The 21,193-nt window shown below is 49.5% G+C and overlaps 1 protein-coding gene and 1 long non-coding RNA gene across 4 annotated transcripts in view; one reads left to right on the forward strand and one right to left on the reverse strand.

Moving 5' to 3' along the window:
• The window catches only part of EDARADD (EDAR associated death domain), a 60,567-nt gene that overhangs the window by 32,449 nt on the left and 6,925 nt on the right, over positions 1 to 21,193 (forward strand). For 2 of the 3 annotated variants that reach the window (XM_032491914.1, XM_032491912.1), the window contains exons 5-6: positions 7,202 to 7,247; positions 19,131 to 19,455. In XM_032491914.1, coding sequence (XP_032347805.1) covers positions 7,202 to 7,247; positions 19,131 to 19,455 — 371 coding nt within the window. Of the gene's footprint in view, positions 1 to 7,201; positions 7,248 to 19,130; positions 21,182 to 21,193 lie in introns of those variants that run through there. The other variant, XM_032491913.1, reaches the window with a different exon arrangement.
• On the reverse strand, positions 1,510 to 19,201 carry LOC116667296. Its single transcript, XR_004324160.1, has 3 exons — positions 12,279 to 19,201; positions 3,267 to 3,328; positions 1,510 to 2,068 (listed from the first exon to the last, which is right to left on the reverse strand). It is a non-coding gene; the product is annotated as an uncharacterized LOC116667296 (long non-coding RNA).

A 21,193-nucleotide genomic window follows, 5' to 3' on the forward strand; every position in this document is an offset into this window, starting at 1 on the left:
TGCTTTAAAAAAAAAAAAGTGTGATTTTGAAAACTTGTCTTTTTTGTGTGTATTTTTTTAATTAAAAGAAAAGTGATGGAATAAATCATCCAGACATTTAGGTGGTGCTCAGGCTCAGTAGACTTTCGGCCCTTGAAGCCACGTGGTCTTCCTTCAGCTCTCGCAGGAAAATCAAAGGCTGACGTGGGGGGCTCATGAATGCACTGCCTCATTGCGAAGCCTTTGATCAGTCTGTGCCCCAGCCTTACTGGTACCCGACAGCCCAGGGTCTGTGAGTGAAAGGTCTGGAAAACCTTGCTGGCTCTCAGAAACGTCCGTATGCTCGTGGTCTGCTTGTGTCTGCTCACGCAGACCGTAATCTCCCGTAAGATGCTTTGTGGTATTTCTGGATGATAGTCAGCTATGCTTCATCCGCAAAGGAAAATCCCCTCCCTGTTTCATCTCTGAAACCCTAGCCGAGGTCACTTCACCCCCACCAGCGCTCCCTGCCTCCAAGTCGCAGGAACAGCCATGCCGTCTTTGACCTTCACTTCAACTCCAGAAGTAGCAGATCTTCCTTGTAATCGGATAGAAAACGCGTTGAGGAGAAGAATTAAATGTACACAAACCCACGGGTTTGCTGTTACCCTCACAAAGCACCACAGCACTCGTTTCAGATTTCCGCGCTGCCGTACTTAGTTCTTTCATCCTCTGAACCTGCCCGCGTCCCCGAGGTCTCACGGGAGCCCTTGCCCACTCTGAGCCCCGTGGCACTCCGTCTCCGCCTTTCAACACGTTATCCCTTGTGGCATCGATACTTCTGTGCGTGTCTCTGTTTCGTTACTGGATCGTGACCTTGTCTGTCCCTGTCATCTCCGACACTGCGTAGGTGCTGGGTGAAGGCATCCTGAGGCAAACACACTTCTAAATGCCAGTTTCTGGAGTAACAGGCAGACCTTATTTGAGTGCTCTTTGCTTTACTGTGCTTTGCAGATATCGCATCTTTTACAAACTGAAGGTTGGGGCCACCCTGTGTCCGTAAGTCTGTCGACACTGTTTTTCCAGTAGCGCTGCTCACTTTGTGTCTTTGGGTCACATTTTGTAATTCTCACGATATTTCAGATCTTTTCATTATTATTATATGTGTTATGGTGATCTTGGGCAGTGATCGTTGGTGTTACTACTGCAAAAAGATATGACTCACTGAAGGCTCAGACGATGGTTAGCTTTTTTTAGCAATAAAGTAGAAGTTAAGATATGTAGATTGCTTTTTAGAGAGGATGCAATTGCACACTTAATAGACTACAGGATAGTGTAAACGTAACTTTTATATGCACTGGGAAACCACAAAATTCATGCGACTTGCTTTACAGTGATGTTCGATTTATTGTGGAAATGAATCCATAACGTCTCCAAGCTATGCCTGTGTATTTTCAAATAGATATGTCCATTTATATATATATGTTATCCTTCAATAAAAAGTAAAAATAAATGTAAATAGTTGCTACAGTAATAGCAATTAATTTGCAGGAAAAGAACTGAGTATAAACTGCTCTAGAAAAACCCAACAGGAGACTCATGGTCTAATCCTGATGTTCAGAAGTAGATAATCAGAAATTTTTTTTAAAAAGTGGGTAATCAGTAAACGTATTCAGAAGACTTACACAGGTGCCGCGTCTGTCCTGGGAATTCATAGCACTGAAAGGGGCCAGAGTTTCCTTGGCCATTTGATGGGAGGAAATTCGGAACAGGCTAAATCTGTGCTGTAGAAGCCCTGCTACCTCTGCATACTCAGGCATTTAAAAGCACATTTTTAAAGCCATTTACGGAAATATTTTTCGTAAAGCAGTGACATCAGCACTGGCCGTTCTCCCAAAGAAGCTGGTTAAGTCATCCGACTGAACTGGCACCTCAAGTGTGTGCGTCCTTTGCAGGGGTGGCATTTCTTCCTGGGCTCCTTGCCTGTGGTGTGGGTCGCTGCCGCCATGTTGGCCGTGGTGACCTTGGTCTCGTGCTGGTTTCCAGCCAGGCTTAGGCTGTAATCCGGGCTGATCAGCCTGCTGAGTGCTTTCCCACTCAGTTATCCCTGCTGAGTTTGCAAAATTATAAAGTTAGCCAAGCATAGACATGTACACATGGACTGGACAGTCCAGAAGGGCGTGTTTCAGAACACTGGCACCTAGCCCCTAGGTGCTGGCCGGTACCCTCCCCATCAATCTGTCGGCATCTCTGGTCCATCAGCCCCTCCCTCTGCGTGGACCGCACGTGGGGCACATGCCCATCTCGGAGCTGAGAGCTTGCCCCGGGTGTCCTCTTGGCCCCAGGGTTGCTGCTGCTGGGAGCCTGAGGTGAAATCAGCACGAGTAACTCTCCAGAGGTGACCTTTGTTCAGCACCTGGTTCTGTCAGCTGCCTGAGCAGAAATGGGACCTGACTCCCAGTGTATAAACTAACCAGAGTGCAACATCAGTGTCACCTAGCCAACTTTCTTTCTCTTCGAAGAATTCTTGGCACCAGTTAACACATTTGCCCAAACAGAAGGTAATTTCCCCATATTCACAACAGGAAAGTTTTACAAAATGGGGGTTTTCTCTAGCCTACTTGAACATATAAAACTGTGGTGTTCAACTTTGCGGTACCTTCAGATTTCCTAAGGAAATTTAAAAAAATTTTGTGTGGTAAAATACACATATAATATTTCCCATCATGATGATTTTTAAGTATCTGGTTCGGAGGCATTAAGGACATTCATATTGTTATGCAAACCATCCCCACCATCCACCTCCAGAACTTTTCATCTTCCCAAACTGAAACCTATACCCGTGAAACACTAACTCCCCATTCTCCCTCACCCCACCCCTGGAAGCATTGTTTTACTTTCTGGCTCTTTGAATTTGACTCCTCTAAGTGACTCACGTGAATGGAATCATACAGTGTTTGTCCTCCTGGGTCTGGCTTCTTCCACTTGGCATAAGGTCCTAAAGGTTCCTCCCTGTTGTGACCTGTGTCACGGTTTCCTTTCTTGTGAAGGCTGGATAGTGTTCCACACTGTTAATCCACCCATCTGCTGATGGATATGTAGGTTGGTCTCATCTTTTTTCTTATCTAGACCTTTCCCTCTCGGCATCCAGACCCAGCAGTACCCAGAAACTCCTCTCTTCCACAAGACCAACACATGACACTTGAACTTCACTCAGAATTAAAACAGGTGCCCTGACCAGAAATCTGCGGTGTTTCATCGTTTGCACGTGGTGGTTCTCAGGCACCTGGGGGAGGAAATGAGCTCACCCGGTAAAGCATCATCTGCCTGGAACACAGCATGCACTCAGTGGGAGTCAGCCACCTGCAGTCTGGAAGGAAGGAGGGAGCTGGTTTTGGAAGTTGTCTTAGGAAAGGGGAGACTCGAATGTGCTTCAAGGCCCTGGGGTAGAATCCCCTGGAGGGGAAGACACAGATGTGTGAAGGGAAGGATGGAGGGGGGTCAGCTTAAGTCCCTGTTTCATTTCCCCTGCCACCCTGGGTTGCTCACAGTTCAGGCCACTGCTGCTCTGACCCACGACTCTGTCCTCTGTGTTCCTGGATCAGCTTTAATGGAGCAGCAAGTGCCCAAGCCCATGCGTTCCCTTGGGCCCGGATCCAATGTCCTAGGGACACCACAGGGCTGGGCCTCTGTCCCCTGGTCCCAGCTCCCCAGCCCCCTGAATTCTTGTCCCCAGAGCTGCATTTATATTGGGTTCCCACCACCAGGCTCCCTCCTGAGGATTATGGGTACCGGCCCTGGGTGTCACCAAGCATCATCTGCCCACACTCCCTAAGGATGTGTTCCACCCCTGATATCCAGGCAGAGCCCCCAGCCTCCTCTTGGAAATTCCCACCAGCTGTTTCCAGAACCGTCGTAGCTTTTGCCGCATCCCCCGTGTCCTGTGTCTTGTCTGTGAGCTGGACCACTGCCCCCCTGCCCATCTCAGGCCACTCCTCTGGGCTGATCTGGTCCTGGAGGCAAGTCCCCTGTTGCACTGAGAGGCCACCTTGCAGTGATTCTGAGTTCAGTTAAACTGAATCAAGGTTTTGTGAACACAGCACCTGAGCGCAGTGCTAGTGATACACAGGCAACTAAGACTCGGCCCCACCCTTCACAGGAAGTGCCGTTAAAAACATCCGCGTAGGACCTAGTTCCAGTATAAAGGACAGGCCTTGAAGGTGGAAGGACACCATCTCTCTGGAGACGGCAGCGAAGGAGAAGGGTAGGGCACAGAATGGCGGCCCATCCCGGGGCCAGGGGACTCAGAGCCCGTGCTCTCTTCAGGTCTTCTCCCTCCCCGCTCTCCCCCGACCCCATCCCACAGAGATTCGGGGTTACCTAGTTCAGACGTGGGTTAACCACTCTGGGGCTCTGCAGTCGAGGCCTTCTGCCTCGCAGACTAGAGTCCAGCACAGAAGGGAGATCCTTCAAACCTCTGCACCCCGGGTAACAAGCAACCTGGGGGTGGCAGGGGCAGAATGCCGTGGGGACAGCCAGGGCACAGAACCCAGACTGGGAGCTTGGAGAAGCGTCCCAGGGCAGGTGATGTCTAAGGCGAGGCCGCAAAGACAGGAGACGGTGAAGCAGATGGAAGGGCTGGGGGAAGGGAGCCTTCGTATGTCCCCACTGCCCACCGGGCACCAGCTGGCGTCAGCCTACAGCTCTGCTTTCGGAAGTCACTCCTGTCCCCACCAGACCTCGTCTTCACGTGGCCCCCGGAGCCCTGACCTTGTCTCCCATCCTCTCGGACCTCCCTTCCCTGCTTTCCTTTCTCGTCCTCTCCCTTGCACCACGATGAGATGTTGGCGCTCCTCGGGGTGGTGACCTCACCGCCCGTCTCTTCTCCCGTGGTCACGTCACCATCCACGTTCCCCGAGGACCAGGGCATGTCTTCAGCTCCCCCCAACCCCAGGTCTCGTCGCCTCATCCATCACGTCTTCAGAACGTGCTCTTGGTCACACCTCCTCTCCCTCGTGCCCTGCTGGCTGCATCCTGCTGTGGCTCCAGCTCGACCCCTTCCTCTCCCCGGGTTTTGGGGGTCTCTCATCGTTGCTGTTGAGTCAGTCATGCTACCCCCCCGCCCCTGCCCCACTCCCTGGTCACCTGGCCGCCAGGCTCTCCCTTCACCCACGTGTGCCCGCACCCCACAGTTGGCTCCGAGGATGCCCTGCTGCTGGCCACAGCCCCTCCGCTACTCCCGTCGCCTGGGGCAGGCCTTCAGGCCTCAGTCCGTTTTCCCCTCTCCTCCCTCTATTACCCCCTCGTGGCCTTTGCTCAGACAGAAGGCCCTGCAGGGGCGCCGGGCGTCTCCACTTCCTTTTGGGCTCGCGTGGACCTCTAGCTAAATGCCCTTTCCTCCCCAGTCCCCACTCCCCCAGCCCCCACCAAGGCTCACCTCAGACATCTCTGATTCGAAGGAAGCCCCTCTGGGTCTTTCTGTTGGAGAAAGGCCCTCCCCTCTGACTGTGTACACCTCCCCGTCAGAACTCACCACCTTCTGCCTTGTATTTTAGTTACCGTCCGTTTCCCCAGCGCAGCTGAGGGCAGGCCCTGAGGTCGGGGTTCAGGGCCTCCTATTTCTGTCGGTGGGGTCCCCCCGCGGGAGCTTGTGCACATTAGCTACTCAGTAAAGAGGTGCTGAATGAAGACCTGAATGAGGTTTCCACAAGCCCCTAAAAACCACAGAGTAAGTCTTTTCTGACTTCACTCTTAGAAAACTGACCTTAAAAGTAGGATAACATGATAATTAGAGCAAGAACAGAGGCCGTGGGGCTAGACTGGGGCTAGACTCTGTCCTCATCGACCTTCACAGGTAACTGAGTCGTCTCAGCTGCAGCCTGGGAATAGTTCTGGGCAGACACTGGTTTTGGTAAAACTTTCTCCAGATTATGAGAAGTCAAGTCAGATGTGCCGCATCACACCGTCCTCACTTCAAGGAAAGTTCACATCTTAGCGGGACCTCATTAGTACCACGAAATCAGCTTTCAGCGTTTGTGTCTGTCCACACCGCCTGAAAGGCCTGTTTCTGCTTCCTCGGCGCGAGTTTCCAGTTCGGCGGGCAGAACCGGCGGCGTGCTGACAGCAGAGCAAGCCTGCCGGCCCTGCCGGGTCCCGCGGATGTGAAAAGGCAGGCCCCCGCAGGTCTGCTGAACGGGGAGCAGCGGCCCTAAGGGTGCAGAGCTCCTGGGTTTCGCCTTGCAAATTAAAAAGTTGCAAAGAGAGGACTTTTTGTTCTTTCAGAGATGTCCTAGAACTCTTACAAACTGGTGACCAGGTTGCTTTTTGTTCAAATAAGGACAGTGGGGGGAGGGGTGGGACTCAAACAAAAGCAATATTTAGTTGGGGAAATCTAGCTGCTAAGACATAGGAAGGATTCTTGCGTGGAAAAGAAAATTAGGCTCTTACTTAGATGTCTACACACTGCCCAGACGTGGGAACCGATGAGCTTGGTGTGAGAACGGCTTCTTAGGAGATTAAGGGGAAAAGTCTGTTTAAAATGTTCGATACCAGGGAGTTAGCACACCTCTAAGGGTGAAAATCCCAGAAGCCTGAGAGTGTGGAGCTTCATAGAAATAATCCATCAGTCACCTCAGTGTACAAGTGAGTACTCAGAGGTACTCAGAGACCAGCGCTGCCAAGTGAGGTGCCTGGAGCCTCAAGGAGCCTCGATCAGACGGGCTTCAGAAAAACAATTACCTTGCAAGAGAATCGGTCGTGCTGTTTTTTTAACAATTTCTCTTCGCTGCTCTGTAACATGTACTTGAAAAGCATAACAGATACAAGAAAGAATTGTAACCTGAACTAACAAACAAGCCCAACAAAAAGCAGAAAGAGAATAAAATAAGGAAAATGGTCCAGAATATGAAATTTAAAAGGCAGGAGCGTCGCATACTGTTGGGTGCACGTGGACACTTTTTACAAAACTACAGGCACAGTCATTCGTTTAACGAACATTTGAGTGTCTCCTGTGTCCCGGGCACCATTCTGGCCACCAAGGACCCCGCACGAGGAGCAAGTAGACAAGGGCCCTGCCCTCCGGGAACTTCTGTTCTAGGGACACACACATCATTCACCACCCGTTAAAATACCGCTGTTAAGATCCATCACCCCCTCCCTCCCAGGTTTTGGTGGAAATTTAACTGAATTGGAAAATTGATCATACCTGAATGATTTTTAAAGAAGATTGCTTTTTGTTTTTTAGGGAGAAGAAAATGGCTTTGCAGACAGTACCGGAGATCCCCTTTCAGGTAAATGATTGACTCTAAAGACATCTGGGCTCAGTGATGGCGAGCGTGGCTGAATTAAAGATCATTTGAGGGGATGTTTATCATTAACTTTTAAAATGTCTGACAGACTCAAGAAACTTTCCAACCACCTGCCATGGGGAGCTGCAAAGAAATCTTACAGGATTTCACAAAAGCCTTCAAAGAGTGTCTTCTCTGTGTGGACCCTACTTTGCTTGTGCGGGCACGGCCCTCAGGTAGCCAGAGGGGCCGCTGCTCACAGTAGGCTGTGTGCTCTTTCCCGCTGTTTTCTGCTTTTAATGTGTTTAACCAAGGAAACGTTTCAAGTTTCTCTCTCCCACCCCGTCCTCCACCACCTTATTTTCTCCATCTTTTTTTTTTTCTTCATTGTAAGACAGATACTTTAGAAATTAAATTTCTCATTAATTACTCATGGGGGAAATATGGAGTTAGCATTAAGATAAGCTACCAAAATAATAATTAGGGAAAAAGAAAAATGTCACCAACTTTTTTTTATATCTTTTAAAACACATATTGAATGACCCGAATCATCACAGGTTGGTTTCTTTTTTTTTTTTTTTTAACTTTATTTTGAAATTTTGGGGGGGAGGTGGGTAATCAGGTATTTATTTATTTATCCATGGAGGGGACTGGGGATTGAACCCAGGCCCTCATGCATGCTAAGCATGTGCTCTGCCACTGAGCTGTCCCCTCCCCACTGTTTCTTTCTTTTTTAAGGAAGGATGGGGGACTCATAAAACCCTTAGGATCATCTGTCATCAGTCCCAGACTGTGTGCCCAGGGAACCACGCTGAAAATCAGAACATGCAGTGAATAATCAGCTTTTTTTTTTTTTTTTTTTTAACCTTAGGAACATGTTAGCAGCAGTTTTCTCTCTGGGTGGTGAGATTTTTAGGTGATTTTTTTTTTTCATTCAGCAGATTTTTATTTGTTAAAGGCCTAGTCTGTGCCAGGCTTTCTAAGGAAGCCATGGGGCAAAAGTATGGCTGTGGAAGACAGAAATTGGGATTCTGGTTCTGTTTCAGCCACTACCCTGCTGTACTTAGAGAAATCAAGGGAGAGACTGGGCCAGGAGAACTTCTGGTGGAGCCTTCCCACCGGGTTTCCTGGGACGGCATGCTGCCCGGGTCCCATCCAGACACCTGTTGGCACCCACTTTATCTGGACCACAGTCCACCCCTACTAGGCTGGGGCCACTGCCTAACAGTCATCCCTCTCCACAGATGCTGCAGGGGACACCAGCTCAGATGAGATGCAAACAGCTGGGTGAGGTGGAGGCCGGGAAGCATGTTTACACACAGCAGCAGCAATTTTGATTACCTTGTCTCTATCTTGTGTTTTAAAAATTCTGTAACATGAGCAGGTATCAGAAAAATCTACCCCTCAAAACTTTAATCTGCGTACACAAGTGTGTATATAACAAATGAGCAGATACAGGCAAATACATACAATGCATGGTGAAGCAGCCAAGGAGATCAGTCCCTAAAAAGCTGTAACTGGCCTGGATGGTGGGAACATGACACGTTTTTCCATATGCGCATCTGAGTTTTTAGATTTTCTGTGACAAGCACCTATTTCTTTTCTAATTAAAAAAAAATCTGTATTTAAACTTGTTAAAGACTCACACTTGCATTCCAACCTGAACTAGCTGAAATGAGAATGAATTGCCAGTTGTTCAGGAATCTGTCAGCCCTAAAGGTCGTTGTTTATTAACAGATAAACTCTAATCAAATTTTGGGTTGTTTCTAAAAACCTTTACCTATGTCAAAACGAAATGGAAGACTTTCAAGGAGAAACAGCTTTTCACAGTGATGGCAGGTAGTATTACTGACAGCAGAAGTCGTGCTGTGGAAATTAACATCTTTACTGTCCAACCTGATGCTTTGCCCAGGGGGATGTTTGGTTGGGTTTGGGGTTGGGGGTGGTTTCCCCATAAACAAGCAAATGAGAGACGTTGACTTCATGGCTTTGCTCTTGGAAGAACGAGCAAAAGCAGAAACCCGTATTTCCTCTTTGAATGAGAGGAGCAACCCAAGTAAGATTGCTTTTAACTGTTTTACGTATAAACACAAAGTTAGCATTTACCACTTACCAGGCCCTCTTCTAAGTGCTTTACAAACGCACCTAGAGAAAAAGTGTCCATGACAAGCCTGCAGGTTCAGTTACCGTCCCCACCAGGTGGCTGCAGTGAGGGCAGTGCTGGGTCACGTGGCGGGCTCTCCATCACATGCAGGTGTCCTAAGTGGGACTCAAGCCCCAGCCCCCCTACCCCAGCTGCCTCACCAGGCTGCCTCTCTCTGGGTCAGACACTTCGCCTGTGCAGCGCCCACGTTGAATGCTTGAGTGTCCTACGTGGGGGTGAAGGTCCGGGTTCCAGCCCTCAGAGCCCTAAGCCAGAACAAGGCCACATCCCACTCCCACTCCCCCGGAGTCGGTCTCTGAGCCGCTGAAACTCTTTTCCCAGAAGCTTGCTACTTTCCCTGCATCAGGCCCCCCAGTGAGCCTGAGCTCAGAGCCTGGCTTTTATTTAATTCTTGCAATTTGAAAACCTTAGTTATCTGCGACCCAGTTTATAGCTGGTTAAAAACTAAGCAATATGTGTAAGATGGAGGGCTCAGGGGTAGAAGGAGGGATTAGACCCGAGAGAAATGACAGCTGACAGTCTACAATCAAGGACAGAGTAAGGATACAACTCAGAATCAGCTACTAGAAAGGGGGGGGGCGGGGGGACCAGCTCAGTGGTGGGGTGCGTGCTCAGCATGCACGACCAATCCCCAGGACCTCCATTAAATACGTAAATAAACCTAATTACACCCCCAAAAACAAACAATAAAAACAAATTAAAAAAAAAAAAAGCCCCCTTCGTGGAACCACTGACCACAGAAGCAAACCCCCTGGGGGACGGGGAAAGGAGCTCCAGAAAGAAGATGTTCATAACCCGGCCCCGAATGCAAACAATAGCAACGCTGTTTGATTTTCCTGGTTAAAAGGGACATTGACGTTCTACAAGGTTTTCATGCAATTTCTCAAAATGAGAACATTTGATCATTAAAGGAATAAGGAAGGCTCAGTTAAGAAAAGGAAAAAAGTCTCCCAAATTGGAAAATTAGAAAGCTCCTCTGGAACTCCCTCCCGCTCCGGCACTCCCTCCCCGGCACTCCCTCCCCCTCCTGCACTCCCTCCCCCCCTGCACTCCCTCCGCTCCGGGACTCCCTCGCCCTCCTGCACTCCCTCCCCCTCCTGCACTCCCTCCCCCCTGCACTCCCTACCCCTCCGGCACTCCCTCCCCTCCTGCACTCCCTCCCCCCCTGCACTCCCTCCCCCCCTGCACTCTCTCCCCCTCCGGCACTCCCTACCCCCTGCACTCCCTCCGCTCCTGCACTCCCTCCCCCCCTGCACTCCCTCCCCCCCTGCACTCCCTCCGCTCCGGCACTCCCTCCCCCCCTGCACTCCCTCCGCTCTGGCACTCCCTCCCCCTCCGGCACTCCCTCCCCCTCCGGCACTCCCTCCCCCCCTGCACTCCCTCCCCCTCCTGCACTCCCTCCCCCCCTTCACTCCCTCCGCTCTGGCACTCCCTCCCCCTCCGGCACTCCCTCCCCCTCCGGCACTCCCTCCCCCCCTGCACTCCCCCCCCTCCTGCACTCCCTCCCCCCCTGCACTCCCTCCCCCTCCGGCACTCCCTACCCCCCGCACTCCCTCCGCTCCTGCACTCCCTCCCCCCCTGCACTCCCTCCCCCTCCTGCACTCCCTCCTCTCTGGCACTCCCTCCCGGTGGCAAGCGGTGTTATCACTTGGACCATGACACCTCCCCACCTGTTCTCCACTGTGGCCTGTTTTTCAAGAACGACTTTCTGATGGCATAATTCAGCTCTTGCCTGTTCTACTAATTTCCCCGTAGAAGTCAATGTAAAACAGGATTTTCATTTTTTTTTTTCAAATTAGGTCCATGAAGTGACACTTAGTAAATATGTTTGTGTCACAATTTCAGAAGTAAAATTCATGTTAAATTATATGCTGAATCTCTACCTGGGTCCTTTCTTACATGTGTTTCTTTCTTTCTTTCTTTTTAATGTGCATTCTGTACTCCAGTTTCATTGGAAGACAGAATTGAGGCCCAGCATGATTTACTAGCCGAGATCCATCCGGTTTGTCAGTTACACTCCCCCGTGCTGCCCACTTGATGTCTTCTTAAAAGGGTGTGTCAGAGAAAATGAAACCGTATTGTTTTTCCCTTTGGTTAAGAGATCAAACACCCACCAAAAGCCCTTGGGTTAGTTTCTTACTAGATAAAAATAGTTCTTCATCACTTCCCAGCTCGCAGCAAATAACCGCCTCTAATGAGTAACGTGGTGTGTGTGCCCCAGTGATTTATTAAAGCCGTAAACTGGCGTTTTAAGTATATTTATTTCCAACCACATTGGAAACCACACACAGAAAAAAAGCATGAATTTGCACCCTTAATAAACGTAACTGCAGAAGTATGTGCCTCTGCTTTGACACTTGTTGGTACTTTGCAGGCTCCAAATCTGATAATTTATGGACACCTGGGAGAAAGTTATTCTATTTCAGAACCACAATATTTTGCTGTTTGCGAAGCTGCCAGTATAAAATGTTTCCTATTTCATTGTTTGAGCTCACTCAAGGCCGAGTTACCGTGGGGAACATTATTATAAACCATCTGAGAGCCAGCGGTGGTACTGTGTTGGAGGGAGGACCCCCCCCCCCCCGGGCGGTAATAGCTCTCGAGAAGCCGAGGTGTACAAGATAAAAGGGCACCTCCCCTGCAGGGAGACACATTAAGTCAATGTGTGATCCACTGCCAGCATCCTGACTGCAGCCGTTTTCTGGGCTCAACCAATCATGAGTTTCATGAATTCTGAATCTCCTTCCAATTCACAATTAACTGTTAATTGAGCAGCATTTTATAACCTGCCAGCCGCAAACTTGAGAGTTAGACGCCGCATTGCCGGACATGAACTGTTTATTACATTGTTTTAAATGACATAGACTTACCTTGTCGAAGATTTCTGAACTCTTCTTTAAGGTCTAATTGTGTGTGAGAAGATAGAGCGGGTGGGGAGGGGGCAGAGCCAGCCCCAGGGGAGAATCCATCCTGCTGCTTGTGAATGTGGGGAAATAGTATCTCTCCACAGGCTCTTAATCACCAGACAGGCGTGGGTTCTTTCAAAGAGAAGTGGCTGTCATTCCAGAATCTATTTTTGGCAGGTCCTTCTGACTAAGAACTTACTCTGTAGATGTCTTTAAGGCAACGGTTTTCAACCCTGGCTGCACGTTAGAATCTTCAGGGGTGCTTTTTAAAATCCCCTTGTCCTGCCTGCATTCCGGACCAATTCAGTGAGGCTCTGGGGTTGGGACCAGACATCGGGATTTTGTAAATCTCGGCAGGGTGAGGGGGCGCAGTGGGCAAGTTCTAGTTCTTGGCCAAGGTTGAGAACTGCTGCTTTAAAAGAAAAGGCTGCTGGTCATGCTTCCTTACCCGCAGCACTGGTTCTTTGTTGCACGCTTACCACGTGCTAGGAGGAGGCTCTCACGGGTGGTCTCACTGAATCCTCTCAGCAAGCTCATGAGACAGGTGTTACTGTCCCCGTTCAGAGCGCGAGGCCGCGGCCGTAGCAGGCTGGGCGACCTGTCCAGGTCGCACACTTGCTCGGTGTTGGCTTGATTGGCAGCTGGTGGCTAATCTCTTTCTCCATAGCAGCCAGTAACCTTTCTTCTGCCTCGTATGTACACAGCCCTGAAAAATGTTTCAGTTCGTCTGAAAATTTCTAGATTGCTCTTCATAGGCTCCACAGAGGGTTCTAATTTGACTCTTTCTCTGTGTCACATTCTTCGTTCCTCTGATTTACTCAGCAGACGTCACTGAGTGCCTGCTGTGTGCCTGGAATGCAGTGGTGACCCCAGACATCAAAGTCCCTGTCCTCTTGGAGCTTACATACTTGTGGGAGCAACAGACAATAAACACAAACAAATAAGTGATTACATATGGTGGCAGGAGCCTTGAGGAAAATGAATGGTACAGTGAATTTTGCCTGCAGGGAGAGGGTGCTACTTTAGCTGAGAAGGTGCACCAGGCTGTAAATAATGCAAAGGAGCCAGCCACGTGGAGATCTGAGGAAGGAGGACTCCAGGGAGAAGCAGTGGCTGGTGCAAAGGTCCTGAGGCCGGGCTGAGCTTAGTGTTCTAGGGACAAGTATGGGTAGTGAAGGCAGAAGGGCAGGGAGTAGTGAAGACAGCAGTTGGGAGGTGTCAGCAGAGGCCACTCTTTTCTTCCCAGTCTACTTAAAAAAGTAATAAATGTGAAATCTGACGTCGTTAAATAACACTTACATGACTTGACAAAAATGCTTTCACATCATTTGTCTCATTTAATTCATGAGATACAGGCATTATTATCTTCTTCATATTATAGCTGAGGAATGGGAAGTTCAAAGATGTTAGATGCCATGAGAAGTCAAGCTCCGGGAAGCTGGAGCCCAGGATTTGATGAGCCCAGTGTGATACAGATCCAGAACTGGGATGATTCAGGATGACGCATGTGAAGGACTCAGTGCAGGGCTGGTTGTGCATTAGGTGCTTGGCAAATGACAGTCCCCGGGATGACTAAAACCACTGAGAAATCAGACCCTCTCTCCTCCGATGAGTTCTTCCTCAGGTTGAGCCAGCACTCAAACTAAACTTACGGAGGGCAGATCCTTCCGGGATTTCCTCCAAAATAAGCAGTCATCCTACATCAGCGGCGTGATCCATTCTTGCTTTACGTCAGTGGAAAGTACACAAGTCAGGTGTCAGACATGGCAAGTAAGGGACCTACTTGTTAGAGACTCTCAGTGAATATTTGTACATAATTAACTTCTCAAGAACACTCTCTTCCTCTCCCAAATCTAGAATCCACCTTTTTGTGTTTTAAGACCACTTCTGTTCTACTGCCCACCACTGTCTGTTAACTGCCTGCAGACAGCAGCATCATTCTCTGTCCTTTACTATTAATTCTCTTCAGATCCTAAAATTCATCAAATGGTAATAACAGACCTACCTTGTCTCCTGAGGAGAAAGCGCAGTTCTCATTCATTCATTCATTGAGCAGACAGCTTTCAAGTTTCTACTGTTCAGCAACTCTGCTTGCCCCTTGACAGGCATCAAATGATAAGCCCTTTTTCCCCATTTCTGATGAAAACGTCTCTGGTCCTAAGTCTCTCTCCCTCCCCAGTATTGTTTCTTCCCCCAGGCATCACCCAGTCTGTCCTTTCATGTGCACTGTTACATGACAGGTGTTTAAAGCAGGGCGGGACAAAATGCATTTGATAGGAAAAGAAGCATGTTTCTCTGCTTAAGTCCTCAGAGAGCTAATTATAGTTTATGATTCTAAAAGGCAGCTTTAAACTCACGACTGTTGGCAGTTTGCATAGATTCCAGCTCGGTAAGAGGCTTATCATTTGTGTCGTGGCAAGAACAAAAGGAAAGCACCAATAGATTTGTGGCACCTCGTGTGTTTTAGAACTAGCTGATAGATGGTCACCGTAGTCGTTCAGAGAAACAAGCTTCTCATGCACTGGGAGGCTCAGAGGGGCTTCTTGGCTGCCTGCCCGATGCTCATTCCTCTTCTTGGTGCTGAAGGAGAAGACACTGCCGACTCTGAGTCTCACAGAGGTTCATTACAGGTGGACCTTCAGACACCAATGCACTTAATTCTGGACTTGGAGGTGGAGACCCCACTTTATTTTTCTGTAACTTAAAAAATACTTTTAAAGTATCCAAACAAACACAATAACTATAGAAAATTAGGAAATACTCCCTTGTTAACATTTCTGTTGTACCTACTTCCAGATTTTTTCCTGTTCCCCTGAGTGTGTGTATAACATGGATGTGAATGACTGTATTATTTGTTTTTACAAAAACTGAATTATACATACCCTTTGCTGAACTTTCTTCCCCACTTGACAGAATATTATTTTCATAATAAATAAGGGCAGAGAAAATTGCACAGTTTCTTTCCCTTATTCCCCCGTTTACTGCAAAACTACCTACACCATTAGAAAGTCCTTTTTTTAAGTAAAATGTCCCACCATGTGGCCAAAGTCTTAGTTCTTTATACACCATTACTAATGGAGCTGAAGGATGACCTTCACTGTATTACATAGGAGTGTAATTCGACATTTTAAAACTCTAAGACACAGAGCACATTACAGAAGGCTGTGGGCCTGTTCTCAGGGTGTTTAAGGTGTAGTGAGGAACAGCCCCTGTAAGAAGACTGTACAGGACGTCTCACTGCAGGGCAGGGTCAGGAGGGGCAAATGAAGCCGTGGGACTTGAGCGAGACAGCGTCCCAGGCAGGAGCTGGGAGTGTTGTCTCTGAGGTGGGCGTTACGGGGTGGATGAAGTTCAGTAGCTGAAGGGAAGTTCAGCGAAAGGGAGAGAGAAGACTGACCGGGGAAAACACGGGAAAAGGCATGGACGAGATCTGCATCAATTTCCACCTGTGAAGCTGACAAAGTTTTCTGAAACCAATACTTGGTGCTGATGAGGGCCATCACGAGCTCAGCTGGAGTGTATATCGGTCCAGCGTTTATTCCCGGGAGCAGTCTGGGGCTTTGGCACTGACAGCCTTAAAATGCTCATACCTTTTGGCCTAATAATCCTATGATTGGTGAAGTGATTAAAGATGTGGCCAAAAATGTACATGTAAGGGTCTGCATTGAATTGTTAATCCTGGTCATAGAAAGGTGGGAAGACCCTCAATGTTCATGTTTATACAAAGTTTATAATCATATATAATTTTTAAATTTTCTCTGCTGAGCATATATTAGATTTTAAAAAATGTATTTAATTAGGCTTTAAAAGAAATGCAGGTTGTCTGCTTAGGGACCTGAGTCATCCAGCTTGTCTGGAGCACAGATGACGTTCAAGGAAGTGATGGGCAGCCGGACAGGAGGAGTGGCAGGGCCAGCTCCAGGGGAGGCTCCGACGTGGTGGCTGCTTGGATAGAAGTCCGTAAGGACGCTGGGGGATTGCGAGTGTAAATAGGGGAACTGAGGTGCTTTGGGTGCAGAGGGGGAGACATAAGTACTGGTTCGGGTTCTTGGAGTTGGCGGTGTCCTCTGGACAGCAAGAGGAGCTGTCCAGCTGTCAGTTCTGGAGCCAGGTTAGCGGGCAGCATCCACTGCATGCCCAGGGCTGTGCTGGGTCCTGCAGATGTGAAAAGAAAGGGTCTTCCGTTCTAGTGGGAGCGCTTTGTGGAGGTTGCTGGGTGTGGAGGAGATGACCAGACGGACAGGATGTGGAAGGGGAGAGCCTCGGACTAAGAACAGGACTGGAGTCCCCCTGGTCCCTCCCAAGGACTCGGCAATGAGACAGGAGGGGATCTCAGCGTGTCAGGCAGACCAGGGAAGGGACGTGGCCGGACATGGTAGGATGTGCCTGGGGATGTGGGGCTTGGCTGCCAGAAGGAACCTGCAGGGAAAACTCAGCCTGCAGTGCAGTAGACCGTGTCCAAAGGGGCAAGAGTCCCAGGCCCAGTTCCAGAGGCAGCCAGGTCCTAGGGGAGCTGCTGTGATGGGGTGTTCGCAGCAGCAGGAGGTCCAGGTGACCCTCAGAGTCGGGTAGGTGGTCTGCCTCTCCGGATTTCCCCACTCCATCAGAACTAGACCTTAGCCCACAGCTGGGGTGCAGGGAGCTAGGTCCCGCCGTGCCGAGGTTTGGCGGGAATGAGGCTGGGCCAGACGCCACTCAAAGTCAAAGAAGACGAAGACCATGAGGAGGCACCGGAGGTGCAGGTCTTGAGTTCGCCTCCTCGCTAACTGCGAATAAGGGAGAGTAAGAGATAGTGGCCTCAGCCAGTTATGAAGCCAGAGGAGGGCAGTTTGAAGTTCTTATCTTTTTATGACAGAGGAGCCCCGTATGTATTTGTAGATAAAGGAAAGAGACTCAGTAGGGACGGGTGGCTGGAGGTGAGGGCAAGAGAGGAGATACTTGATGAAACACATCATGGAGGAGGTAGGAAGGAGGCGGCTCAAAGGCGTGTGTGAAGCCCGGCAGAGAGGAGGGAGGCCGGTTGATAAGTCTTCTCTGTACTAAATGGTATGTTTGTAAATATAATTCCGTATTAGTTATCATAGAAATGTAACACCGCGAGAGAAAGTTGGGGAAACAAACGCAACCCCACCACATCAGCACCATGGCCGTGGCTGTCTTGTACACCTCTCTCCACAGCTAAAGAAGCATAGAATTTCCCCCGGGTTTTACTCAGTTCCTAAATGCCTCACATCTTGCATTTTCCACTTAACATGACAGCACAGACGTTGCCCAGGTGGCTACAGAGGCGTCATAATTACTGAAATGATATTCCGTCAAGTAGTACAACAGTTTATTTCCCTATTCCCCTCACTTTGATTTTTAAGTTGTTTTTAAAAATGGGTATGGATGAGACTGTGATTAAAATGCTCATATATGCGTAGTTTATATACATATTTTAAATGAGCTTCTTAGGCTGGATGCTCAGAAGCTACAGTAATAGATCAAAGAATATAAATATAATTTTCACGGGTTTTGTTATCTTTTAATTTGTACTTGCCTCCAGATTGCTGGTTCTCAACCTTACAATCACCAAAGTGACTCCTTTTTTCCAGTTCTTAGACACACGATTTTTTTTTCTTTTTTTTAGACTTTAAAAAAATTTTCCTTGGGGAGGGAGATAACTAGGTGCTATTTATTTATTTATTTAGCAGAGGGACTGGGGATTGAACCCAGGACCTCATGCATGCTAAGCATGCGCTCTACCATGGAGCTGTACCCTCTCCTGCCTTTTCCCCAATTCTTTACTTTCCTAAATTGGGAAGCCTGTGGCTCAGTGTAGTAAAGGTCACATAACCTCCTAGAATTTTCCAAGCTGGTGATCTCCAGGCGTCGCCTTTGGCTGCTAATGTCCCTCGCCAGAGGTTAGGAGATACAGTGCCTAGATTCTTAAATTTGCAGAATTTAAGTCACTTGGGTGGCCATGCTGCGCAGACCCTGTTTACAACTTTATTATAACTGACTTGCCTCTTACCTCCTGGCCTCTCACGTCTAACCTGCTTACCGCGTACCTCCTGGCGGGGCCAGAAGTGACTGACGGGAGAGGGTGGCCCTTCCTTCTGGCGGGGCTGCTTTCCCCGGGAGGCTGAGCTCGAAGCCACTTGCTTGCCCAGCCCCCTGCACGCACCTCAAGGCGCTGGCTCCACTTCAGAGGCATCCCCATGGGTGAAGAAAACACAGATAAAGGCAAAGGGATGATAAGGTGACCATAAATTTAAAAAGTAAGTTTTCTGGCATTATCCCTTATCACTTATTTTCAAATATGCACAGGAAGTGGATAGTTCAATTTCCATGTTTTTTGAAAAGACATTTGAGAGACTCGTGCAATCCTTGACACCCTAACATGCTGTGTTTGGCATTCAAAACCTGTCAGGGCCAACTTGTAAGTTAGAAGGGGCCAGGGTTGAGGTGCGGGCGAGGACGGGCTGGGATGGCGGAGTCTGGCCCCCGCGGGACGGGCGCCCTGCCCGTGGAGGGATCTCTGCCCCGTGGAGCCCTGGTTCTGGCCAGCAATCTCACAGACGCACGTCACAGGCCACAGAGGCGCTCAGGGAGAGGGGAGAACTGGCTTTGTGAAATCTTCCCACTGCTTCCAGCCAGGTAGCTGTTAAGAACACCAGGTCGTTGGTGCGTATCTAGAAATGGGTGGCCTGCAGGATTCCTCTGTTACAGTCGTGCTGACGCTGTCCACCAGGCAGCGGGAGAACAGAGGACGGAGGAGACGGACGCTGTCTCGGGCCCCTCGCTGACCTGTGGGCCATGTTCTTTGTTCTGCAGAGAGAAGCCAGGCCGCGTCCTGCGCGGAGAATGGCACCTGTTCCTCCTGCTCCCTCCGGGCCCCCACCATCAGCGACTTGCTCAACGACCAGGACTTACTGGACGTGATCAGGATAAAGCTGGACCCATGTCACCCAACGGTCAAAAACTGGAGGAACTTTGCGAGCAAGTGGGGCATGCCCTACGATGAGCTCTGCTTCCTGGAGCAGAGGCCGCAGAGCCCCACCCTGGAGTTCTTGCTGCGGAACAGCCAGCGGACGGTGGGCCAGCTGGTGGAGCTGTGCAGGCTCTACCGCAGGGCCGACGTGGAGAAGGTGCTGCGCAGGTGGGTGGACGAGGAGTGGCCCAGACGGGGGCGCGCGGACCCCCGCAGGAACCTCTGACACCTGAGCCTCCTCCCCAGCCCCTCAGGGCCGAGGCAGCCCGGGTTAGGGAGCAGTGGGGGGAGGGCACGGCTCAGCTGCAGAGCACACGCTCAGCGTGATTAGGTCCCGGGTTCAACCCCAGGGCCTCCTGTAAATAGGTAAACCTGATTACCTGCCCCACCCCCCGCCGGAAAAAAGGAGCGATGAGAATCCATCCTTGTTTAAGTTGAGGATAAGGACGAACGGCAGACACTGGTTTTCCCCAAAGCTGGTGGTTTTGTGCAGGGGTGGGGTATGTTTCTGGTGGCGGATTTTCCTTTAGTTTTGCACATCTGTTTTAATTTAACATTTGAATCTGGAAAAACTGGGAAAAATATGTCATAGGCTCCTACAGGGACCAGGGCCAAAGCCTGCAATCAGAGTGGACTCATGTGTGATGCGATGGAAATAAAGGTGCCCTCTCCCTTAAATACTGCCGACCATTGAAATCAGAACCAAAATTCCTGGTGGCCCCCAACAGTCATCCTGCACAAGGGCCGTTGTGACGGGGGGCACTCCCACGGCTCAGAAGGAAGCGGCAGAGAGGGGTCACCCAACAGCCTGTCACTTTCCTTGCTGTAAAGGACTTAGGCGAACTGACAGCCTGTTACATTGTGTGGCGATGCCCCTCAGACCCCACGTGCCGTCTTTCTTACTCAGATACTCGTGTAGTCTCTGCAGGATCAAAGATGCCTTCACTCGAGTGTTTCTAAAAGAAGCACAAAGCCCAGTGGTTGCTGGGAGGGCGGAGTCAGGAATTGGCGGGGTGAGCAGGGCCCCGGGAAAGGGGCGTGACCGAGAGTCCACGAAGGCCCTCTTGGCACCCATGGCCTTTTAAAAACTAGTTCAATATTCACTTTCACATCTTTTCTATCAGGCTGTTTCACCCCTGAGAGGAAGCTCAGTTAAGAAGTAAATAAAAATCACCTGGCCCGTGGGTGGAATGGAATTCCCTCAGCACCCACTTACCCCAGCTGAAAACAGGGCCCAGCGACACCACACGGCACGCTAGCCTAGGAGGAGGGCTCCTTCACGGTGATGCTTGGTGGGAAACTGTGCGTTAAAATCCAGATTTTAAAGGATCTTAAACCAAATGGAAAATTGGGTCCCGAGAATCTCCAGTGTTCTTCTCCGAGGGTTTCCTGTAGAAGGTGTGGGGGACGGGAGAGTTTGTTACTGGGCAGATCAGATTTTCTAGGTTTGGGGGAAGAAAAGAGAGAAGCTGTGGTCTCCCCAACACTTTCCTGGAAGTGCCATTTGGTTTTGCCGGGGCTTTAGAAAATTAAGGCACTTCGTCCAAATTAGGAGGATTCTGTGATGAAAATAAGCAAAAATGATGAAAAACATCGATCAGAGTACAAGAAAGAGTAGGATTAATGCCAAAGAAAGTTGTATTCTAAACCACTGACTTCCTTTTCCACTGACGGCTACAGAGGGTTTTAGGAGGTTGCCAGGAAGCAGCCTCACCATCGAATGTGGACTCTAAACTCGCAGAATTACCACTGACCCGTCACTTCTGGTTCAGTCAGCGACAGTCACACCAAGCTTGTCCCCTCTTGTCAGAGTTATCAGATAAGTGTCAGGCTTATCAAAAGATGGGCTAAAAGTAACAGCCACTAATAAAATGTAGAGATTGTTAAAAACAGATTCTTTTTCTAT

The sequence above is a fragment of the Camelus ferus genome, chromosome 11, assembly GCF_009834535.1.
Source record: "Camelus ferus isolate YT-003-E chromosome 11, BCGSAC_Cfer_1.0, whole genome shotgun sequence".
Taxonomy (NCBI): Eukaryota; Metazoa; Chordata; class Mammalia; order Artiodactyla; family Camelidae; genus Camelus; species Camelus ferus.